The 20,484-nt window shown below is 52.1% G+C and overlaps 1 protein-coding gene across 1 annotated transcript in view; it reads right to left on the bottom strand.

Annotated features, from left to right (window-relative positions):
- The window catches only part of SLC44A4 (solute carrier family 44 member 4), a 56,148-nt gene that overhangs the window by 20,892 nt on the left and 14,772 nt on the right, over nucleotides 1-20,484 (bottom strand). The window contains exons 2-3 of the mRNA XM_075322458.1: nucleotides 9,934-9,982; nucleotides 9,752-9,825 (exon numbers count right to left, since the gene is read on the bottom strand). Of these exons, the coding sequence (XP_075178573.1) occupies nucleotides 9,752-9,825; nucleotides 9,934-9,982 (123 nt within the window). The remainder of the gene's footprint in view (nucleotides 1-9,751; nucleotides 9,826-9,933; nucleotides 9,983-20,484) is intronic.

The following is a 20,484-nucleotide window of genomic DNA, read 5'->3' on the forward strand; positions in this document are numbered from 1 at the left end:
CATACAAGGGAGACGGGGCGATATTTCAGGACCGGAGAGGCGCAGAAACCAAAGAAAAACATCGCCGGACTCAGGAGAACAGCGGCGTTTACACCGGATGAAACAAATTAGTGTCTATTTCTTCGGCGCTCCATTGGGAGACCCAGACGATTGGGTGTATAGCACTGCCTCCGGAGGCCACACAAAGCATTACACTAAAAAGTGTAAGGCCCCTCCCCTTCTGGCTATACACCCCCCGTGGGATCACGGGCTGCTCAGTTTTCAAGCTTTGTGCGAAGGAGGTCAGACATCCACGCATAGCTCCACTGTTTAGTCAGCAGTAGCTGCTGACTATATCGGATGGAAGAAAAGAGGGCCCATATAGGGCCCCCAGCATGCTCCCTTCTCACCCCATTCCTATTGGCGGTGTTTGTTAAGGTTGAGGTACCCATTGCGGGTACGGAGGCTGGAGCCCACATGCTGCTTTCCTTCCCCATCCCCCTCAGGGGCTCTGAGGAAGTGGGATCTTACCGGCCCCCAAGCCCTGAGGCCGGGCTCCATCCACAGACCCGTAGAACCTGCTGGATACGGAGCTGGGTACCGTTCAGGGACAAGGCCCTGCAACATTCAGGTACTCTGTGTCCCCGTATGGACAGGCCGCGCACATTCCAGACTTGCTGGGTGTGCTAGTGCGCCGGGGACAGTAGCGCTGCGCGCTGGGGTTACAGTCACTGCAGTTTCTCTGAGTGACTTTATGTGTTGGGGACTGCCGCGCCGGCCGCCCCTGGAGCGGCGGCGCGGCTGAGACTTGTAGTGCGCCGGGGACTTAGCGCCGACCGTGCTTTTACGACGGCGTCGCTTATAAATTTAGTCCCCGGCTTTTGCGGCCTAGCTCCGCTTCGTTCCCGCCCCCACCCTGTCAATCAGGGCAAGGGAGAGACGCTGTACGATAGTCAGCGCCGAGGGCTGGAGTCTTATTTACATACTCCAGCCCTCTCACTGAGCACAGTGGGACGCAGGTTTCCCGCTCTTTGTCTGCAGCACGCCCAGGGCCCGCCCCTCTCCACAGGACGCCGGCAGCCATTCCTACATGCAGTCTGGCTGGAGAACGGACACAGGCTCTGGGAGACCCAGACAAGGGATTTCTGGCGACCACACACCCGCGTTAAGCGGGCGGTAAGCAGCACATTAGTGCTGGCCCCACTAGTGCCACAGTGTTATATTGGTGTACTTTTTTTCTCTATACCATATATATATATATTGCACTGTAAGGTCGCTTCTTGGCTGTATACCCTATCTTGCTCTGAGGAGACGACAACATGTCATCCGCAAAACGCAAGGGTGCCAAGACACAGGCTGTAGGCGCTGCTTGTGCCGCTTGTGGGGCTGATCTACCGGCAGGTTCCAATGACCCCCATTGTGTGCAATGTTCGGTCCCTGTGCCACTTCGTCAGCCGGAGTCTATGGTGGTAGTGGCCCAGGCAGAGTCGCCGGTGAACCCTGTCCCGGTGACGGGGACAGAGTTTGCCGTTTTTGCTGACAAGATGTCTGTCACTATGACAAAGATCCTAGAGACCTTGCAGGCCAGGCCAGTTACTCAGACCATGGACACTGCTGCGGCAACGTTCCCCGGTCCCCCTCAGCTGGAGTTAATCCGTGCCTCAAGGGGGTCCCAGGCATCTCAGGCTGAAGGCTCTGACTCAGATGACAGTCCCAGGCAGCCTAAGCGAGCTCGCTGGGAGAGACCCTCCACGTCATCACGCGGATCAGGGTCTCAGCGAGAAGAGTCTCTACATGATGAGACAGAGGAGGGTGATCAGGAGTCTAATCCTGAAACCGCTCTCAATCTGGATACTCCTGATGGTGACGCCATGGTAAATGACCTTATAGCGGCCATCAATAGACTATTGAATATTTCTCCCCCTGCCCCTTCAGCAGAGGAGGCAGCTGCACAGCAGGAGAAGTTCCATTTCAGGTATCCCAAGCGTAAACTGAGTACTTTTCTGGACCACGCTGACTTCAGAGAATCAGTCCAGAAACATCATGCTTATCCAGACAAGCGTTTCTCCAAACGTCTTAAGGATACACGTTATCCCTTTCCCCCTGACGTGGTCAAACGCTGGACCCAGTGTCCAAAGGTGGACCCCCCAATCTCCAGGCTTGCGGCTAGATCCATAGTTGCAGTGGAGGATGGGGCTTCACTTAAAGATGCCAATGACAGACAGATGGACCTTTGGTTAAAGTCTGTCTATGAAGCTATCGGCGCGTCGTTTGCTCCAGCATTCGCGGCCGTGTGGGCACTCCAAGCTATTTCAGCTGGTCTGGCACAGGTGGACTCTATCATACGTCCAGCAGTGCCGCGAGTAGCGTCCCTAACCTCGCAAATGTCTGCGTTTGCGACTTACGCTATCAACGCTGTCCTGGACTCTACGAGCCGTACCTCAATGGCGTCTGCCAACTCTGTGGTTTTGCGCAGAGCCTTGTGGTTAAAGGAATGGAAAGCGGATTCTGCTTCCAAAAAATGTTTAACCAGCTTGCCACTATCTGTAGACAGACTGTTTGGTGAACAATTGGCTGAAATCATTAAACAATCCAAGGGTAAAGACTCCTCCTTACCCCAGCCCAGATCAAGCAAACCTCAACAGAGGAAGTGGCAGTCGAGGTTTCGGTCCTTTCGAGGCTCCGGCAAGACCCAATTCTCCTCGTCCAAAGGGACTCAGAAGGAGCAAAGGAGCTCAGATTCCTGGCGGGCTCACTCACGCCCCAAGAAAGCAACCGGAGGAACCGCTTCCAAGGCGGCTGCCTCATGACTTTCGGCCTCCTCCCTCCGCATCCTCGGTCGGTGGCAGGCTCTCCCGCTTTTGCGACATTTGGCTGCCACAGGTCAAAGACCGGTGGGTAACAGACATTTTGTCTCGCGGGTACAGGATAGAGTTCAGTTCTCGTCCTCCGCCTCGGTTCTTCAGAACCTCCCCACATCCCGACCGAGCAGATGCCCTTCTGCAGGCGGTGTGCTCACTAAGAGCAGAAGGAGTGGTGATCCCTGTTCCTCTGCGGGAACAAGGGCAAGGTTTTTACTCCAATCTCTTTGTGGTTCCAAAAAAGGACGGCTCGTTTCGTCCTGTTCTGGACCTAAAGCTGCTCAACAAGCATGTGAACGCCAGACGGTTCCGGATGGAATCCCTCCGCTCAGTCATTGCCTCAATGTCTCAAGGAGATTTCCTTGCATCAATAGACATCAAAGATGCTTATCTCCACGTGCCGATTGCTACAGAGCACCAACATTTTCTACGTTTCGTGATAGGAGACGACCATCTCCAGTTCGTAGCTCTGCCATTTGGTCTGGCGACAGCCCCACGGGTTTTCACCAAGGTCATGGCGGCAGTGGTAGCAGTCTTGCACTCTCAGGGACATTCGGTGATCCCTTACTTGGACGATCTACTTGTCAAAGCACCCTCTCAAGAGGCATGCCAACACAGCCTGAATGTTGCGCTGGAGACTCTCCAGACTTTCGGGTGGATCATCAACTTTTCAAAGTCAAATCTGTCACCGACTCAATCACTAACGTATCTTGGCATGGAGTTTCATACTCTCTCAGCGATAGTGAAGCTTCCGCTGGACAAGCAGCGGTCACTACAGACAGGGGTGCAGTCTCTCCTTCATGGTCAGTCGCACCCCTTAAGGCGCCTCATGCACTTCCTAGGGAAGATGGTGGCAGCAATGGAGGCAGTCCCGTTTGCGCAGTTTCATCTGCGCCCACTTCAATGGGACATTCTCCGCCAAGGGGACGGGAAGACAACTTCCCTGGACAGGAAAGTCTCCCTTTCTCAGACGGCCAAGGACTCTCTGCAATGGTGGCTTCTTCCCACCTCATTATCACAGGGAAGATCCTTCCTACCCCCATCCTGGGCAGTGGTCACGACAGACGCGAGTCTGTCAGGGTGGGGAGCAGTTTTTCTCCACCACAGGGCTCAAGGGACGTGGACTCAGCAGGAGTCCACCCTTCAGATCAATGTTCTGGAAATCAGGGCAGTGTATCTTGCCCTACTAGCCTTCCAGCAGTGGCTGGAAGGAAAGCAGATCCGAATTCAGTCGGACAACTCCACAGCGGTGGCATACATCAACCACCAAGGAGGGACACGCAGTCGGCAAGCCTTCCAGGAAGTCAGGCGGATTCTGATGTGGGTGGAGGACAGAGCATCCACCATATCAGCAGTTCACATCCCGGGCGTAGAAAACTGGGAAGCAGACTTCCTCAGTCGCCAGGGCATGGACGCAGGGGAATGGTCCCTTCACCCGGACGTGTTTCAGGAAATCTGCCGCCGCTGGGGGGTGCCGGACGTCGACCTAATGGCGTCTCGGCACAACAACAAGGTCCCGACCTTCATAGCGCGGTCTCGCGATCAAAGAGCTCTGGCGGCAGACGCCTTAGTGCAAGATTGGTCGCAGTTCCGGCTCCCTTATGTGTTTCCACCTCTGGCACTCTTGCCCAGGGTGCTACGCAAGATCAGATCCGATTGCGGCCGCGTCATACTCGTCGCCCCAGACTGGCCGAGGAGGTCGTGGTACCCGGATCTGTGGCATCTCACGGTCAGCCAACCGTGGGCACTACCAGACCGACCAGACTTACTGTCCCAAGGGCCGTTTTTCCATCGGAATTCTGCGGCCCTGAACCTGACTGTGTGGCCATTGAGTCCTGGATACTAGCATCTTCAGGATTATCTCAAGGGGTCGTGGCCACCATGAGACAGGCTAGGAAGCCCACGTCTGCTAAGATCTACCACAGAACGTGGAAGATTTTCTTATCCTGGTGCTCTGCACAAGGAGTATCCCCCTGGCCATTCGCGTTACCTGTCTTTCTTTCCTTCCTGCAATCTGGGTTGGAAAAGGGCTTGTCGCTCGGCTCCCTTAAAGGGCAAGTCTCGGCACTATCCGTGTTTTTTCAGAAGCGTCTAGCACGACTTTCTCAGGTGCGCACGTTCCTGCAGGGGGTTTGTCATATCGTCCCTCCGTACAGGCGGCCGTTAGATCCGTGGGATCTAAACAAGGTCCTTGTTGCTCTCCAGAAGCCGCCCTTCGAGCCTCTGAGGGATGTTTCACTTTCTCGACTCTCACAGAAAGTGGCCTTTCTGGTAGCGGTCACGTCTCTTCGGAGAGTGTCTGAACTAGCAGCGCTGTCATCCAAAGCTCCCTTCCTGGTGTTCCACCAGGACAAGGTAGTGCTGCGCCCCATTCAGGAGTTTCTCCCTAAGGTGGTATCCTCTTTTCATCTTAATCAGGATATCTCCTTGCCTTCCTTTTATCCGCATTCAGTTCATCGGTATGAAAAGGATTTACATTTGTTAGATCTGGTGAGAGCACTCAGAATCTACATTTCCCGCACGGCGCCCCTGCGCCGCTCGGATGCACTCTTTGTCCTTGTCGCTGGTAAGCGCAAAGGGTCGCAGGCTTCCAAAGCCACCCTGGCTCGATGGATCAAAGAACCAATTCTTGAAGCCTACCGTGTTGCTGGGCTTCCGGTTCCATCAGGGCTGAAGGCCCATTCTACCAGAGCCGTGGGTGCGTCCTGGGCATTACGACACCAGGCTACGGCTCAGCAGGTGTGCCAGGCAGCTACCTGGTCGAGTCTGCACACTTTCACCAAACATTATCAGGTGCATACCTATGCTTCGGCGGACGCCAGCCTAGGTAGAAGAGTCCTGCAGGCGGCAGTTGCCTCCCCGTAGGGGAGGGCTGTCTTTGCAGCTCTAACATGAGGTATTTCTTTACCCACCCAGGGACAGCTTTTGGACGTCCCAATCGTCTGGGTCTCCCAATGGAGCGCCGAAGAAGAAGGGAATTTTGTTACTTACCGTAAATTCCTTTTCTTCTAGCTCCTATTGGGAGACCCAGCACCCGCCCTGTTGTCCTTCGGGATTTTTGGTTGTTTTCGGGTACACATGTTGTTCATGTTGAATGGTTTTCAGTTCTCCGATGTTACTTCGGAGTGAATTTGTTTAAACCAGTTATTGGCTTTCCTCCTTCTTGCTTTAGCACTAAAACTGAGCAGCCCGTGATCCCACGGGGGGTGTATAGCCAGAAGGGGAGGGGCCTTACACTTTTTAGTGTAATGCTTTGTGTGGCCTCCGGAGGCAGTGCTATACACCCAATCGTCTGGGTCTCCCAATAGGAGCTAGAAGAAAAGGAATTTACGGTAAGTAACAAAATTCCCTTCATTTATGGCACCTGACAGGTCCTTTTTAAAGGTATAAGCAAACATGATGAGAAATGTAATTTTGGCTGTGGTGATCGCCCATATCTGCTCTTCTGTGACTGACACGAGGGGCTCACCATCAGACTTTGTGCCCGGCTTTGCTTGCATGGATCCTTTGAGGTGTATACTTTGGAGGCAGGGATCTGTAGTCCTCCATGAGGGCATGGTTACCATCCACGATTGTTCTTGGCATCTGGCCCTGAATCTATTTCTCTATAAACATTTCCGGGACTTTATACATCAGTGATGGGCGGCTCCGCTGTGACGGATCAGTGCCACACACACGGGGCGGTATATATTTACCCAGCACAGATATGCTTCATTCCCTGGAGCTATGGAGCCTGCAGTGATCGGCACCGTGTGAAGTGTCAGCTCTGGTGACTGCCACCTTTAAGACTCGGACGTCTTCTGTAAATCCATTTTTGCACCATAAAAATCAATGAGGTGCACAGAGCCTCGCACCTCACTAATGACTAAAGATATCATCACATACAGCCCCTGTAGACTCGGATCAAAGGCCTCTCCCCCCTCCCAACAAGCACTCTGCTCAGTACTGATGAGGGGCGAGAACCCTGGAAGAGATGCCTACAGAGCAGTGTTCAGTATATTATTCTTAAAGGGAATATGTCACCAGGTTTTTGGTACCTAATTAAGTGCAGCATAATGTAGGGGCTGAAACCCTGATTCCAGCAATGTGTCACTTACTGGCCTGCTTCCTGTAATTTTTTATAAAATCCATGTTTTATCAGCAGGAGATTATCACTACAGGACTACATCACCTACAACGGGTAGTCCAACCCCGCCCCCAACACCACTGATTGGCACAGTGTACACAGAAAGCTGCCAATCAGGGGTATGGGCGGGGTTATACACAGCTCAGTGTTCAGAGGACTGCAGCAGAGAAAACGGTGATTTTATCAAAACTACGGCAAGCAACCCAGTAAAGGACACATTTCTGGAATCAGGCTCTCAGCCCCTACATAATGCTTTTCTCAGGTAGGGAAGCAAAATACTACTACTCATATTTACTTGTTGATTTTACGATGATTATCTGATGAACTCACCCCAAAAAATGAGGTCACGGGGAGGGAACAATTACACTGTAATGTAAACATCGATCCTTTTGTTCTCAGAGAAGATAAGCATCCAACAGAGAAGTCTGACAGCCCCTTCTCTCCTTTTCCCATTGTTATGGGTGCAATAGCTCTTTCTCAAACAAGTATTTGGCAGACCGCCATCTTGTGTGTATGGTCAGCCTTAGTCATGTTGCAAGATCTCTTAAAAGGGACAGGCATTGACCTATACGGCAGCTTCCTCCAATAGGTGGCACTAGAGCGCCAGATTTCATTATTTTGGAGAAGAGCTAATTTGCATACCTGTTTTTAATGAGTTAACACAGTGTTTTTTGTTTGGTTGTTTCCGGGAGGGTCTGAGGGGGCTTTTCCAGACTTGAGAGCCAGGTTGTGATCTGACCCTCCGCGCCCCCGACACCGGTGCCCACGGTACGAGTTGCAGCCATACTAAGGGGAAGTGAGGCTTTATCTCTCAGCGCCGCAGATAAACTTATCTCTTCCTGATTACTACTGGCGTATGGTGGCCATTTTTTTCCGCAGACACACAGTTCACAGTAATTTCTATATTTTCACTGAAAATTATCGCAGTGGTGATAAGGCTCAGTGGTGATAATCAGCGACTACTGATCCCTGTATGGTACCATACATACGTGGTTTTTAAAGATATAGTACCCCTTTTAAATTTTCAGGTTGAGTGTATGTACCTTTAAATAAAAAAAGTTCACGGTAAAGTTCCTGAGAACTTCACTTGATGCTCCTGTCTCGGATGCGTACCGCCCCAGGAGCGGTCGAACCTCTCGGATCCGGGTGTCACTGCTCGTGGCTCGAGGGTCTCCGGACCCGGAGTCACGAAACGTGAGGGGGGGTTATTTACAGGGGAGATATAGTTTGTGACGCCACCCGTGGTGTGCGGTAATAGGGAGTACCGCCTCTGCCGTTGGGAGTACCCGGGGTGATGGAGTGGGGCAGCAAGATGACGTGACCCTCCAAGGGTAGGGAAAGGCCCCGGGACTCTGCATGGTGGAGTGGGATGCAGGGGGAGCGCAGGCTCGCTGGTTGCAGGGGTTAATCAGGTACTCACTCAGCAAGAAAGCAGATGCTGAGAACAGGGTAAACCAAGTTTCTGGGCGCCGCTGCCCTCCTGGGGAGCTCGTCCGGGTCCCGTCCCCTGCAGCACTGCCTGGTGGTCCGTAACCTGCCTCCTGGCACATTAGTTTTAAAGTGTCCTTTGTGGCCCGGTAGCTTGGAGCTTTCCGGGCCCCGCTCCCCACTATGGCTACGTAGAAGAGCTTGCTCTCAGAGCTCACGCTTGGGATTTCAGTGGGCCGCTTCCTTGGAAAGCCCTATCCCCCTCATTGCGCTAGTGCCCCCGATCTCGGAGCTTTGTGGGAACAGTCCATATAGGCCCTGTCCTCCGCAGGTTATTTGCTGGGTTGCTTGAAGCTTCTCCCCGACCTAGGGTCCGTGTACCCCGTCGTGACTTCTGTCCCAAACCAGTGATTAGGCCCAGGCTGCTGAAAGTCCTCCAAGACAGGTCCCAGGCACCTAGCCTCAATCCCCTGCGACCGGGGGTCCGACTCCTCTAGGTCCAGACCACCGTCTGCGACCTAGTCTGCTTTTCACCCTTGGAGCTACAACTCCCAGCTGCCTCAGAGCTCCTCACAACTCGAGGGCTACCACTGAACTGACTTGTCACTTCCCACCTCCCTGCCTGACCCCTAGGTGGGCGGCCCTACTGGTGTGCCTGACAGGGTGTGGTGCAAGGTATATCTAGGATTTGTAAATGCTGGTGGAGGCAGTACTGCAGGTTGGGTTCCCATAACCATGGGGGTTTGAGCCCTACACAGGGATTGTGCAGAACCCTGTGATGACCTGACTAGTCCAGGGCGTCAGACTTCACCTTCACCCCACGCCCCGTACTCAGCGCTCCTGGACATTCTCCAAGACGTGGTGCTTTGTTATAAGTCTGAATCCAGTCCTGGGGCCCAGGTTATTGGCATCTACTGTATATGTGCTCAGTGACCTTGGACGGTCTCCATGTAATCAGTCACGGTCCTGACCGTAGCTGTGGTTCCCAAGATACAGAATATACAGTAATACACCTTCCTTCTCCTCCCGAGCTCTTCTTATACAACTTTATGGACAAAAGTCGTGAAGAACCAAGAGAACGTTGGCCACGCTACGGCCTTGGTTGGCCATGTTACGGCCTTGGTTGGCCACGCTACGGCCTTGGTTGGCCACGTTACGGCCTTGGTTGGCCACGTTACGGCCTTGGTTGGCCACGTTACGGCCTTGGTTGGCCATGTTACGGCTGTGTTCACACATGGTGGAGATGATCAGGTTTTCAGTGCTGTATAATAGAGCCAGAGCTTCCAATAACATTGCCAGCCAGTGTGCCCCCATTATACACTTCTACGTGATTTTTTTGTTTTATTCCCACACTTACCCAGAACTCCAACCACGATGTATCCGAGAATGAACACCATGAACAGGACACAGCAGATGATGTCGGTGCAGCCACTGCATGAAGAATGGAGACAGTCAGTAAGATGGCGGCCCAATGGATGTGCCCAACCAGGCGGGTCACTGGAGTGATCAGCTATGGCAGACACTCGATGGCTCACTCACCGATTTTTGATTGGTCCATTAAATTTCGGGTCATATTTTTGTGGTTCACCTGTGAAGAGAAGAAAGAAGGATTAGCAGATCTGGAGGAGGAGGACGTTGGTAGGAGACGCATGGAGCTGACTTTACCTTTGGATCCTCCTCCCTCCGCTTTGTCCACATACAGATTATGAGAAGGATGAAGGGGTCTCTACCAATTGTTGTCTGACCCTATGCAGAGGTCTACCTGCCTCAATGGTGGTCCGGAGAGCTTCTGGACCCGCCTGTCCTGATATGTGGGGTATATGCTGGTGGGGGGTGGGGGGGTTCTAATGTTGCTCTGACCATAAGATTTTGTCCCCCTAACAGAATTTTTGGTCGGACATTGATGTGCTCCTTTACTTTTGTTTATGATATTGATGAATCCACGCGCCGCCTGTGTAATATGTGACGTAGCCCCCCGGATCGCCCACCGCGCCCCTCCTCTTCCTCGCAGCGTTATCGTCACAGAAATGTGTTAATTGCGCCATATTTGCGGCTCTTATCAGATAATTACTGGGGAAATTGTACACTTCACCTTGAGTCCTGTTTACGACCTTGATTTGTCACATCCCCGGCCGGGCGTTTATTACACGGACTTTCCTGTAGTATCATGCATCATGGCTTATTTACACACATGGCTGCTCGAAAACGGGAGGAGGGACAAACGCGTGTCAAAGGCCGGCGAAGAGAACAAACGCCCACGGGGGCTCCACAGTGGGCACGGGGTGATGGAGGTCAACACAACATTGAGCCCTTATTTGTAAGCTGTTTTTGGAATCCTTGTCTTTAGGGGGCAGGTCGGCCCCTGCATGGCTCATATTCCTGCTTCGTGCTCACATCACTGCTCATACCGTCCTGACTGTGCCAAATTTTGGTAATATGCCCAACAAATTAATCTGTGTGTGTGGCCAATTTTACAGTGTGGTGGCTATTATACAGTGTGTGGACCATTGTTTTGGGGGAGCTGTGGGCCATCATACTGTGTAGAGGGGAGATGTGGGGACATTATACTGTGTATACGGGAGATGTAGGAGCATCACACTGTGTATACGGGAGGTGTAGGGGCATCACACTGTGTAGAGGGGAGGTGTAGGGGCATCACACTGTGTAGAGGGGAGGTGTAGGGGCATCACACTGTGTAGAGGGGAGGTGTAGGGGCACCACACTGTGTAGAGGGGAGGTGTAGGGGCACCACACTGTGTAGAGGGGAGGTGTAGGGGCACCACACTGTGTATAGGGGAGGTGTAGGGGCATCACACTGTGTATAGGGGAGGTGTAGGGGCATCACACAGTGTATACGGGAGGTGTAGGGGCATCACACAGTGTATACGGGAGGTGTAGGGGCATCACACTGTGTATACGGGAGGTGTAGGGGCATCATACTGTGTAGAGGGGAGCTCTGGTCCCATCATACTGTGTAGAGGGGAGCTCTGGTCCCATCATACTGTGTAGAGGGGAGCTCTGGTCCCATCATACTGTGTAGAGGGGAGCTCTGGTCCCATCATACTGTGTAGAGGGGAGCTCTGGTCCCATCATACTGTGTAGAGGGGAGCTCTGGTCCCATCATACTGTGTAGAGGGGAGCTCTGGTCCCATCATACTGTGTAGAGGGGAGCTCTGGTCCCATCATACTGTGTAGAGGGGAGCTCTGGTCCCATCATACTGTGTAGAGGGGAGCTCTGGTCCCATCATACTGTGTAGAGGGGAGCTCTGGTCCCATCATACTGTGTAGAGGGGAGCTCTGGTCCCATCATACTGTGTATAGAGGAGCTGTGGGCCCATCATACTGTGTATAAGGGAGCTGTGGGCCCATCATACTGTGTATAGGGGAGCTGTGGGCCCATCATACTGTGTATAGGGGAGCTGTGGGCCCATCATACTGTGTATAGGGGAGCTGTGGGCCCATCATACTGTGTATAGGAGAGCTCTGGTCCCATCATACTGTGTATAGGGGAGCTCTGGTCCCATCATACTGTGTATAGGGGAGCTCTGGTCCCATCATACTGTGTATAGGAGAGCTCTGGTCCCATCATACTGTGTATAGGGGAGCTCTGGTCCCATCATACTGTGTATAGGGGAGCTCTGGTCCCATCATACTGTGTATACGGAAGCTCTGGTCCCATCATACTGTGTATACGGGAGCTCTGGTCCCATCATACTGTGTATACGGGAGCTCTGGTCCCATCATACTGTGTATACGGGAGCTCTGGTCCCATCATACTGTGTATACGGGAGCTCTGGTCCCATCATACTGTGTATACGGGAGCTCTGGTCCCATCATACTGTGTATACGGGAGCTCTGGTCCCATCATACTGTGTATACGGGAGCTCTGGTTCCATCATACTGTGTATACAGGAGCTCTGGTCCCATCATACTGTGTATACGGGAGCTCTGGTCCCATCATACTGTGTATACGGGAGCTCTGGTCCCATCATACTGTGTATACGGGAGCTCTGGTCCCATCATACTGTGTATACGGGAGCTCTGGTCCCATCATACTGTGTATACGGGAGCTCTGGTCCCATCATACTGTGTATACGGGAGCTCTGGTCCCATCATACTGTGTATACGGGAGCTCTGGTCCCATCATACTGTGTATACGGGAGCTCTGGTCCCATCATACTGTGTATACGGGAGCTCTGGTCCCATCATACTGTGTATACGGGAGCTCTGGTCCCATCATACTGTGTATACGGGAGCTCTGGTCCCATCATACTGTGTATACGGGAGCTCTGGTCCCATCATACTGTGTATACGGGAGCTCTGGTCCCATCATACTGTGTATACGGGAGCTCTGGTCCCATCATACTGTGTATACGGGAGCTCTGGTCCCATCATACTGTGTATACGGGAGCTCTGGTCCCATCATACTGTGTATACGGGAGCTCTGGTCCCATCATACTGTGTATACGGGAGCTCTGGTCCCATCATACTGTGTATACGGGAGCTCTGGTCCCATCATACTGTGTATACGGGAGCTCTGGTCCCATCATACTGTGTATACGGGAGCTCTGGTCCCATCATACTGTGTATACGGGAGCTCTGGTCCCATCACACTGTGTATACGGGAGCTCTGGTCCCATCACACTGTGTATACGGGAGCTCTGGTCCCATCATACTGTGTAGAGGGGAGCTGTGAGGACATTATACTGTGAATAGGGGATATGTAGGGGCATCATATTGTGTATAGGAGAGGTGTAAATGCATCATACTGTCTATAGGGGAGGTGTATGGGCATCATATTGTGTATAGGGGAGGTGTATGGGCATCATATTGTCTATAGGGGAGGTGTATGGGCATCATATTGTGTATAGGGGAGCTGTACATGGAGGGGACTCAGGACAATATTAAGTAGACACTTAACCATTATTGTTATAGGGGAATTCAGGGTATTGTGACCATCAAAAGGTCCACATGGGGGCGTTATTACTTTCTAGGAACAAAATCTGGACACTTGTCTAGGGCATTAATATTTTCTAGGGGGCAATTTTACAATCTGAGAAGACACAAAGAAGGCATTTTACCATGTAAGGGGCACAGTTGTGGCATTACTTTGTGTTGCAATGTGAAGAACCCTGTTTTTGTAGCACACAGCAGGTGCAGTAACATGTACACATACGGGATGTAGCACCAGCGTCCCTGCAGGGACGCCGACTTAGTCACCCTCACGGCCAGTCCATGTCCTTCCCCACACTACCCCGGTCTTCCACATGTGCTGCCGTCACTTCCTCTTCCCAGGGTCTGTGCATGCTGTATAGGTCCCACGGGTATGCGCTTAGGGTGCACACGCAGACTTGCCCTCCTTTTAAAAGCGCCGGTGAGCGGTTTTCTGGCAACGCCTCTCAGACTATGGCTGAGAAACCCTATGTATTTAAGGCACCCTCCCATTAGGGGAAGTACCAACGCAACACTCCTAGTTAGTCTTTCAGTCTGCTAGCTAGTTGTCGGGTCCTGTTATGCCCGAATCCATCATCTGTACCAATGCCCGCCTTCTAGATTGGGGATAGATGGGGACGGTGCTGGAAATGTCAGGAGTCAGATGAGTCTTTGCTGTAATCTTTGTAGAGTAGTCATGGTGGTCTGGGCCAAGTGGAAAAAGACAGGAAAAGTGAACAACTCTAAAACAAAGTGACTTACAACTGACGTTCTATCTATAACTGTACTGTGATCTCTTATATAAGTTCTGCAGGAATGGTATCAACCACTATACGGTCACCCTATAGCAGTAATAATTGGTGTTGGTCTTTGTATAGGGATTTCTATTAACAATGCGGTTCCTTGATACCCACAATTAGGGTGTACACTGTAGTTGTTACCCGATTAGGGGCCCATTCAGATGGCGCCTTAAACATGGACTACAGCAAAGACATCTACTATAGGAGGAGGCAGCCACAGAAGTGATACCGTATCAGACGGTTAATTCTTCACCGAGAGCTTCGCCCAAAATCAATAGACAAGGTAACTAGAGCTGATGTAAATTGATTCAAGTCATCGACCTTGTCAGTGATCTATAGCGGTCATCACCTTTGATTAGCCGGCCCGGCACAATGTCGCATGTGCATCACACCGCAATGATGATGTCGTGCCAGACCGGCTAATCCAAAGACGAGCTGCGGATGTCGTCACGTCCTCGTGGCTTCTGATCAGTGGCTACAGATTACAGACGTGGCAGATGGGACCGGTCCTATGAACCAATTTGCACCAACTACTGTACATATTTTCTGCGACTGACATAACCGAATAACCGATTGTTGGGGGGGGGGGTCCCCGCTCTAGAATCCGACGATTCCACTATGAAACAAAAATACAGAACTCTTCTCTCAAAGCATTTTCCCTGTTCCTATGCTTATAGTGAGTTTTGCCACCATTGTAGTTTTCTCATTTTTGGACGTCCTCGCCTCCGCCCGCTGGACACAACTCTTGATTTCAGCCTTTGTCAACGAGATAAAGCCTAACCCTACATTTCCGTGTTTGCACAATGTGTATAATGAGGGTGTGGGACATTACCGTCACCAAGAACAAAAGCACGGAGTAATATTACAGGTGCTGAATGTGCCAAGTATAGATTCACGTCCCCCTCCGGGTCTTCAGCAGAAGCCTACCCCGACCCCCGAGTTACCCCATCTGCCCCAGGCGGCTTCTCACCTTCAACTTTCTTTTCTCTTTGTGTGTTTATTCCTACCCCAAGGACAGACGTCTTAAACCTTCCAGAGTCTTCAGCCTCGTGCCGAGTCACATGGAAGGATTTGGGGCAATTGTAGGGTTATGGTTATCGGACAGTTTACTGCAATAATGCTCTGCAGCATTAGCTACCCCCCACCACCGTCCTCCCTGGAGCCGAACTCTACCTGTAGGGAGCTGGACCATATGAGCTGCGTGACTATCCGCCCCAGAGGAGAGCAATATCTCGCAGCGGCAGCTGATCGTTGGCCGCATACCATGGGTGGCACTGCAAAGCAAACCCTCATCATTCCCCTACACCAGTCACCCTTGCACCTATGACGCACCGGACTAGTCGGGTCGTCCCTGGTAGTCACACACAACACCACGCCCCCTCCCAGTTAGGTAACACCAGCCAACCTAAAAACCTTGTCACCACCCTCCAGGTTTGATGTCCACACCAGGGGGGGCGGAGCCAGGTGGTTGGCTCCGCCCACCGAGGAGTTCACAGGCCTGGAGGCGGGAAAACAGTTAGTCAAGTTCAGGTCCTAGGAGAGTCAAGTTCAGAGTGGAGTGAAGAGCAGTTAAGGTCACGGGCAGTCCTGTGTCCGTGCCCTGATAAGAGACTACCAGGTGGCTGGGTCGGAGCCCAGTCACCATTGGCAAGGAGGCAGACGGTGGTGGTCACCTGCAGGAGACCGGGAAGACGACCGGTGGAACAATAAGGGACCGGGACAGGGTAGTGGCCCGCCGGGACCGAACCAGGGAGCCAACTAGATACCGGAGCACCAGGCAGGGTACTCAGACCCAGTACAAAGCCCTGAACCGACAGGGCCGAGTCGAATCAACTGATTGAGGACTGGACTTAAGTACCTATCCCACACAAGTCCCTTTAGAAGACAACAGCCCAACCATACCGGGTAAAGCCACCGCCAAGGTATAGAGACCCAAAGGGCCAGCGTCTGCGGGCAAATGGGCTCCTACGGCATATACAAGTCGGGGAGCGGACTACCGGTGTCTAGGCATAGGAGTCAAAACATTTACATACAGATGTGCAGGAGAAAGGCGGAAACCACCAACCTATTCTGGGGGAAGCTGCAGCCGACTGCGGGCCCCGTTCATTACTCCGTTTGGTTTACAAGAGACTCCAGTGTCTTGTGTCAGAGTGAGTACACCAGTGCCATCAGGCACCGCGCCGCACTGCACCGCAACACTTCACCCTGCACCCCGGCCCTCGCCTACTGAGCCCCGGGACCAACACCCCTTACCCACAGAGGGGTCAACACCCAGCTGCGCCATTACACCGCTCCCGGGAGCCCCCACACCTTCACCGCAGCGGTGGTGTTTACAATCACCACAACTATCATCCAAAACCAAACCGCCGCGGCCCCAGCTGTGGGACTCCTCACCCAAATCCCCGGGTGTAGCGCCAACTCCCTTGCAGAGCGACGTGATCCCCGGGTCCGTGAGAGGCTCGAGCCACCACTCGCAGTATGAGCACGGATCCGAGCGGCTCTGCGGTCGCAGCCGAGCCCGCGGGGCGGTACACACCCTTTTCACTGACACCGACGGGGCCACGGAGCCAGGTCAGGCCAAATCGCAGACACTACTGGCCCAGTGACGAATAGCCCTGAGGCCCCGTGGGCGCGTCATTATCAGTAATGGTCAGAATTAGAACCATTGCTCTCAGGAGTAATACTCTGCAGGATTACAGGAGTTGGCTGGGTAAACTGAGCGAGGCTCTGCAGCTCCAGCATATAGAGCAATGCCCTGCATCAGTATTGGAGGGGTGGATGCTCTGCAGGGCGGTAATATAAGTGAATTAGGGAACACAGCTGGGATTTTCTAAAATAGATAAGAATAAAAACCCTGAAAGACGACATAATTGCTCCTTACTTTACAGAGGGCTCCTGTAAACCAAGGATTAAAGTGCCCTAAAAATTGCCCTCTAAAGAGTTCACTAAGCTGCCAACAGGGGGCGCACATTATCAGTTAATACCGCCTCTAGCCTGCTCACTGGGGCTTGTATCTGTGCAGACAGGGAATCCTGGCGGGATCACACCGGAGCATTGTTCCTCCAATAGTGTTTTCCATGTAACAATATTTGGCTGGACACAAAATCAATGGATCTCAAGACCCGCGATCGACCATGAGCCAATACCCAGACCGGAGGGCGATAACAGATAACCCCACTGTGGGGAAATCAATGAAGCTCAAGACCCGCGATCGACCATGAGCCAATACCCAGACCGGAGGGCGATAACAGATAACCCCACTGTGGTGAAATCAATGGACGGCCTAATGATGTCAATGGGAATGGTGCAATACTTCATTTCTCCTGTGGGGGCAGTGCAGGGAAATGAAACACTATTTGGCTGTATACTATGGTAGGACCTATCACTGGAGGACTCAGCTTGTTTTGGGGGAATTCTTTATATATAGGGCGGTGGCTTCATACTGGATAGGATTGTGAGAGTAGCGTAATACAACTTCTTACCAGTCAGCAATGCTGAATGTATGAGGATTGCCGACAAGAGCTACAAGTCTGAGCCTGGGGCATGGCGGATGCTCAGAAGAAGCATATACACCTAGCGTGATTCCCCCAAGTAACCATAAGGTGAGTAATGGGGTACCTCGGGGCAGGTAAAGATTTAATGGGCAAGAAGTCAAAGAGGGCGTAAATGGTGCACTGCTTACCAAATGTGCCAGGGCATCAGAGTGTGTGGATGGCATCGTGTGCCAGGACAAAAGGGAGTGGACTGTAGTAAAACACATTGTGCCGTGGGTCCCAGTAGGAAGGACCAACTCTCACGTAGCCATGGAGGTTGGCCAAAGTGGAACAATAGCTGCAGGGTCAAGTCGATGAAGGCGCTATGGGGGCTGATGATAGAGAGGCAGGGGAGGGGGTCCAAAGAGTGAGGCAGGGGAGGGGGTCCAAAGAGTGAGGCAGGGGAGGGGGTCCAAAGAGAGAGGCAGGGGAGGGGGTCCAAAGAGAGAGGCAGGGGAGGGGGTCCAAAGAGAGAGGCAGGGGAGGGGGTCCAAAGAGAGAGGCAGGGGAGGGGGTCCAAAGAGAGAGGCAGGGGAGGGGGTCCAAAGAGAGAGGCAGGGGAGGGGGTCCAAAGAGAGAGGCAGGGGAGGGGGTCCAAAGAGAGAGGCAGGGGAGGGGGTCCAAAGAGAGAGGCAGGGAAGGGGGTCCAAAGAGAGAGGCAGGGAAGGGGGTCTAAAGAGAGGCAGGGGAGGGGGTCCAAAGAGAGGCAGGGGAGGGGGTCCAAAGAGAGGCAGGGGGCTTAAGAAAGGCAGAGGGGGGCTTAAGAAAGGCAGGGGGGGGGCTTAAGAAAGGCAGGGGGGGGCTTAAGAAAGGCAGGGGGGGGGCTTAAGAAAGGCAGGGGGGGGCTTAAGAAAGGCAGGGGGGGGCTTAAGAAAGGCAGGGGGGGGCTTAAGAAAGGCAGGGGGGGCTTAAGAAAGAAAGAGGGCTTAAGAAAGGCAGGGGGCTTAAGAAAGGCAGGGGGGGCTTAAAGGCAGGGGGGGCTTAAAGGCAGGGGGGGCTTAAGAAAGGCAGGGGGGCTTAGGAAAGGCAGGGGGGGCTTAAGAAAGGCAGGGGGGGCTTAAGAAAGGAAGGGGGGGCTTAAGAAAGGAAGGGGGGGCTTAAGAAAGGAAGGGGGGGCTTAAGAAAGGAAGGGGGGGCTTAAGAAAGGCAGGGGGGGCTTAAGAAAGGCAGGGGGGGCTTAAGAAAGGCAGGGGGCGTCTCATATCTCACCTGATATCAATGTGACATTGGTGGAGTAGACAGTTGGGTTAACGGTTGTCACACCTAACAGGTTTTGAGCAGACTTGGACCTGTTAAGTGCCATAAATAAATACATTTATTTTCCCTGGTGTAAATGTCACTATTCTCCTGAATCTGAAGATTTGTGTTTTGTTCCTGTGCCTCTCTGTTCCAGAGATATGGCCCTGCTTCCCTGTATGAAAATCTGACCTTGTTAGCCAAGTGGGTGTGGTTCTCCAGTATTCTCAGTTGTTTTCTTGAAAGCCATGCTGACTTTGTTACATATTTATTTATGGTAAGGGACCGGTCCTTTTTAAAAGGGGTTTCCTAGTTTTGGAAAACCTGTGTTCCCTATCCACAATTTAAAAAAACAAACAAAAACTGTCCTTTACTCACCCTCCCCAGGTCTAGGAAAGAATCTCCACCGCTGCTCCCAGTATTTATTATTGTTTGCAGCCCTCATGTCACATTGACAGCGCTGCAGGCAATCAGTGAGCTTGGCGGTCGTGTTGTCAACTTAATCAATTCCATAGAGTTCACGCGTTTCGGGCCAGTTTGGCCATTAATCATAGGGTTAAACTGACCTGAAACACGTAAACGCTATACAATTTTGTCTTCATTTTTTGTGTAATTATTTGAAGTTTTTTAAGAAGCTAAATTAAAGTATCAACAATTTTTATTATTTCTAGAGGGTGGCTTTCACTGATTTAGGGAAACAATCTGCAGCCGGCGGAGGGGGGTTTTCTCCGAAACGGGAAACTCCTTTTAATATAAGGGCTGTGAGATCACAGCACAATGTGCGCGGGATAATGTCGCACTGACCCAGTAATTAGTTCAGAGCTGGAACTATTGACAATGTCACCATCATCATCATTATTCCTGGAAGCTAACCAATAATTAAGCATAACAAGCCGCACCATGGCAATGCCGCTCCCCGGGGCCCCGCTGCTGCCCTGCGTGTGACGGCTGCGGCTCGGATCACCGCGGACAGCGCGGGGATCTCTGCTCCTCTCTGTACACAGTGTGCGCGGCTTCCTGCAGAGCTGGTTTGTGACCACAATGGAGTCGGGATCCGATTGCACGGACGACTGTCACTGTCTGATTTTCCTAGAAAACACAAAACGAGTAACCGGGCCCCTGATTTGCAAAACAGATGATCTCCCACAACCCCCGACAATGAGGCCCTTGTCTCCTCTCCTTCCACCTCACCTGCAGCTTTGTCATTATTCAACGCAAATTCAATTTCTTGCACAATACAGAATATACTAGAAAATTGCTTAACTGGCAACTCCTCATGATATTATTATAGAGTATCAAATCATAAGCAGTTATGTGAAGCCTCCAACCTTTAAGGGGGCAATACAGAGCACGGTACCCGAAATCGGTGGTCAGATACCCAGCGATCAGTGAAGTATCACCCATTATATTGCCAAGTGAAGCTGCAATACCAGACCAAACCAATGAACGACGGGGGCGCTGTTTCAGGATAGAAACATTCAATAAGTGAAAATCTAATAGTATACATACTGTATGTGTCGTTTGAAGGAGGCCATTGTCTTTTTTTTAATTATTTTTTTTTTGTGTGTTCCTATATTGTAAAGGACCCC

The sequence above is a fragment of the Anomaloglossus baeobatrachus genome, chromosome 9 (assembly GCF_048569485.1).
Source record: "Anomaloglossus baeobatrachus isolate aAnoBae1 chromosome 9, aAnoBae1.hap1, whole genome shotgun sequence".
Taxonomy (NCBI): domain Eukaryota; kingdom Metazoa; phylum Chordata; class Amphibia; order Anura; family Aromobatidae; genus Anomaloglossus; species Anomaloglossus baeobatrachus.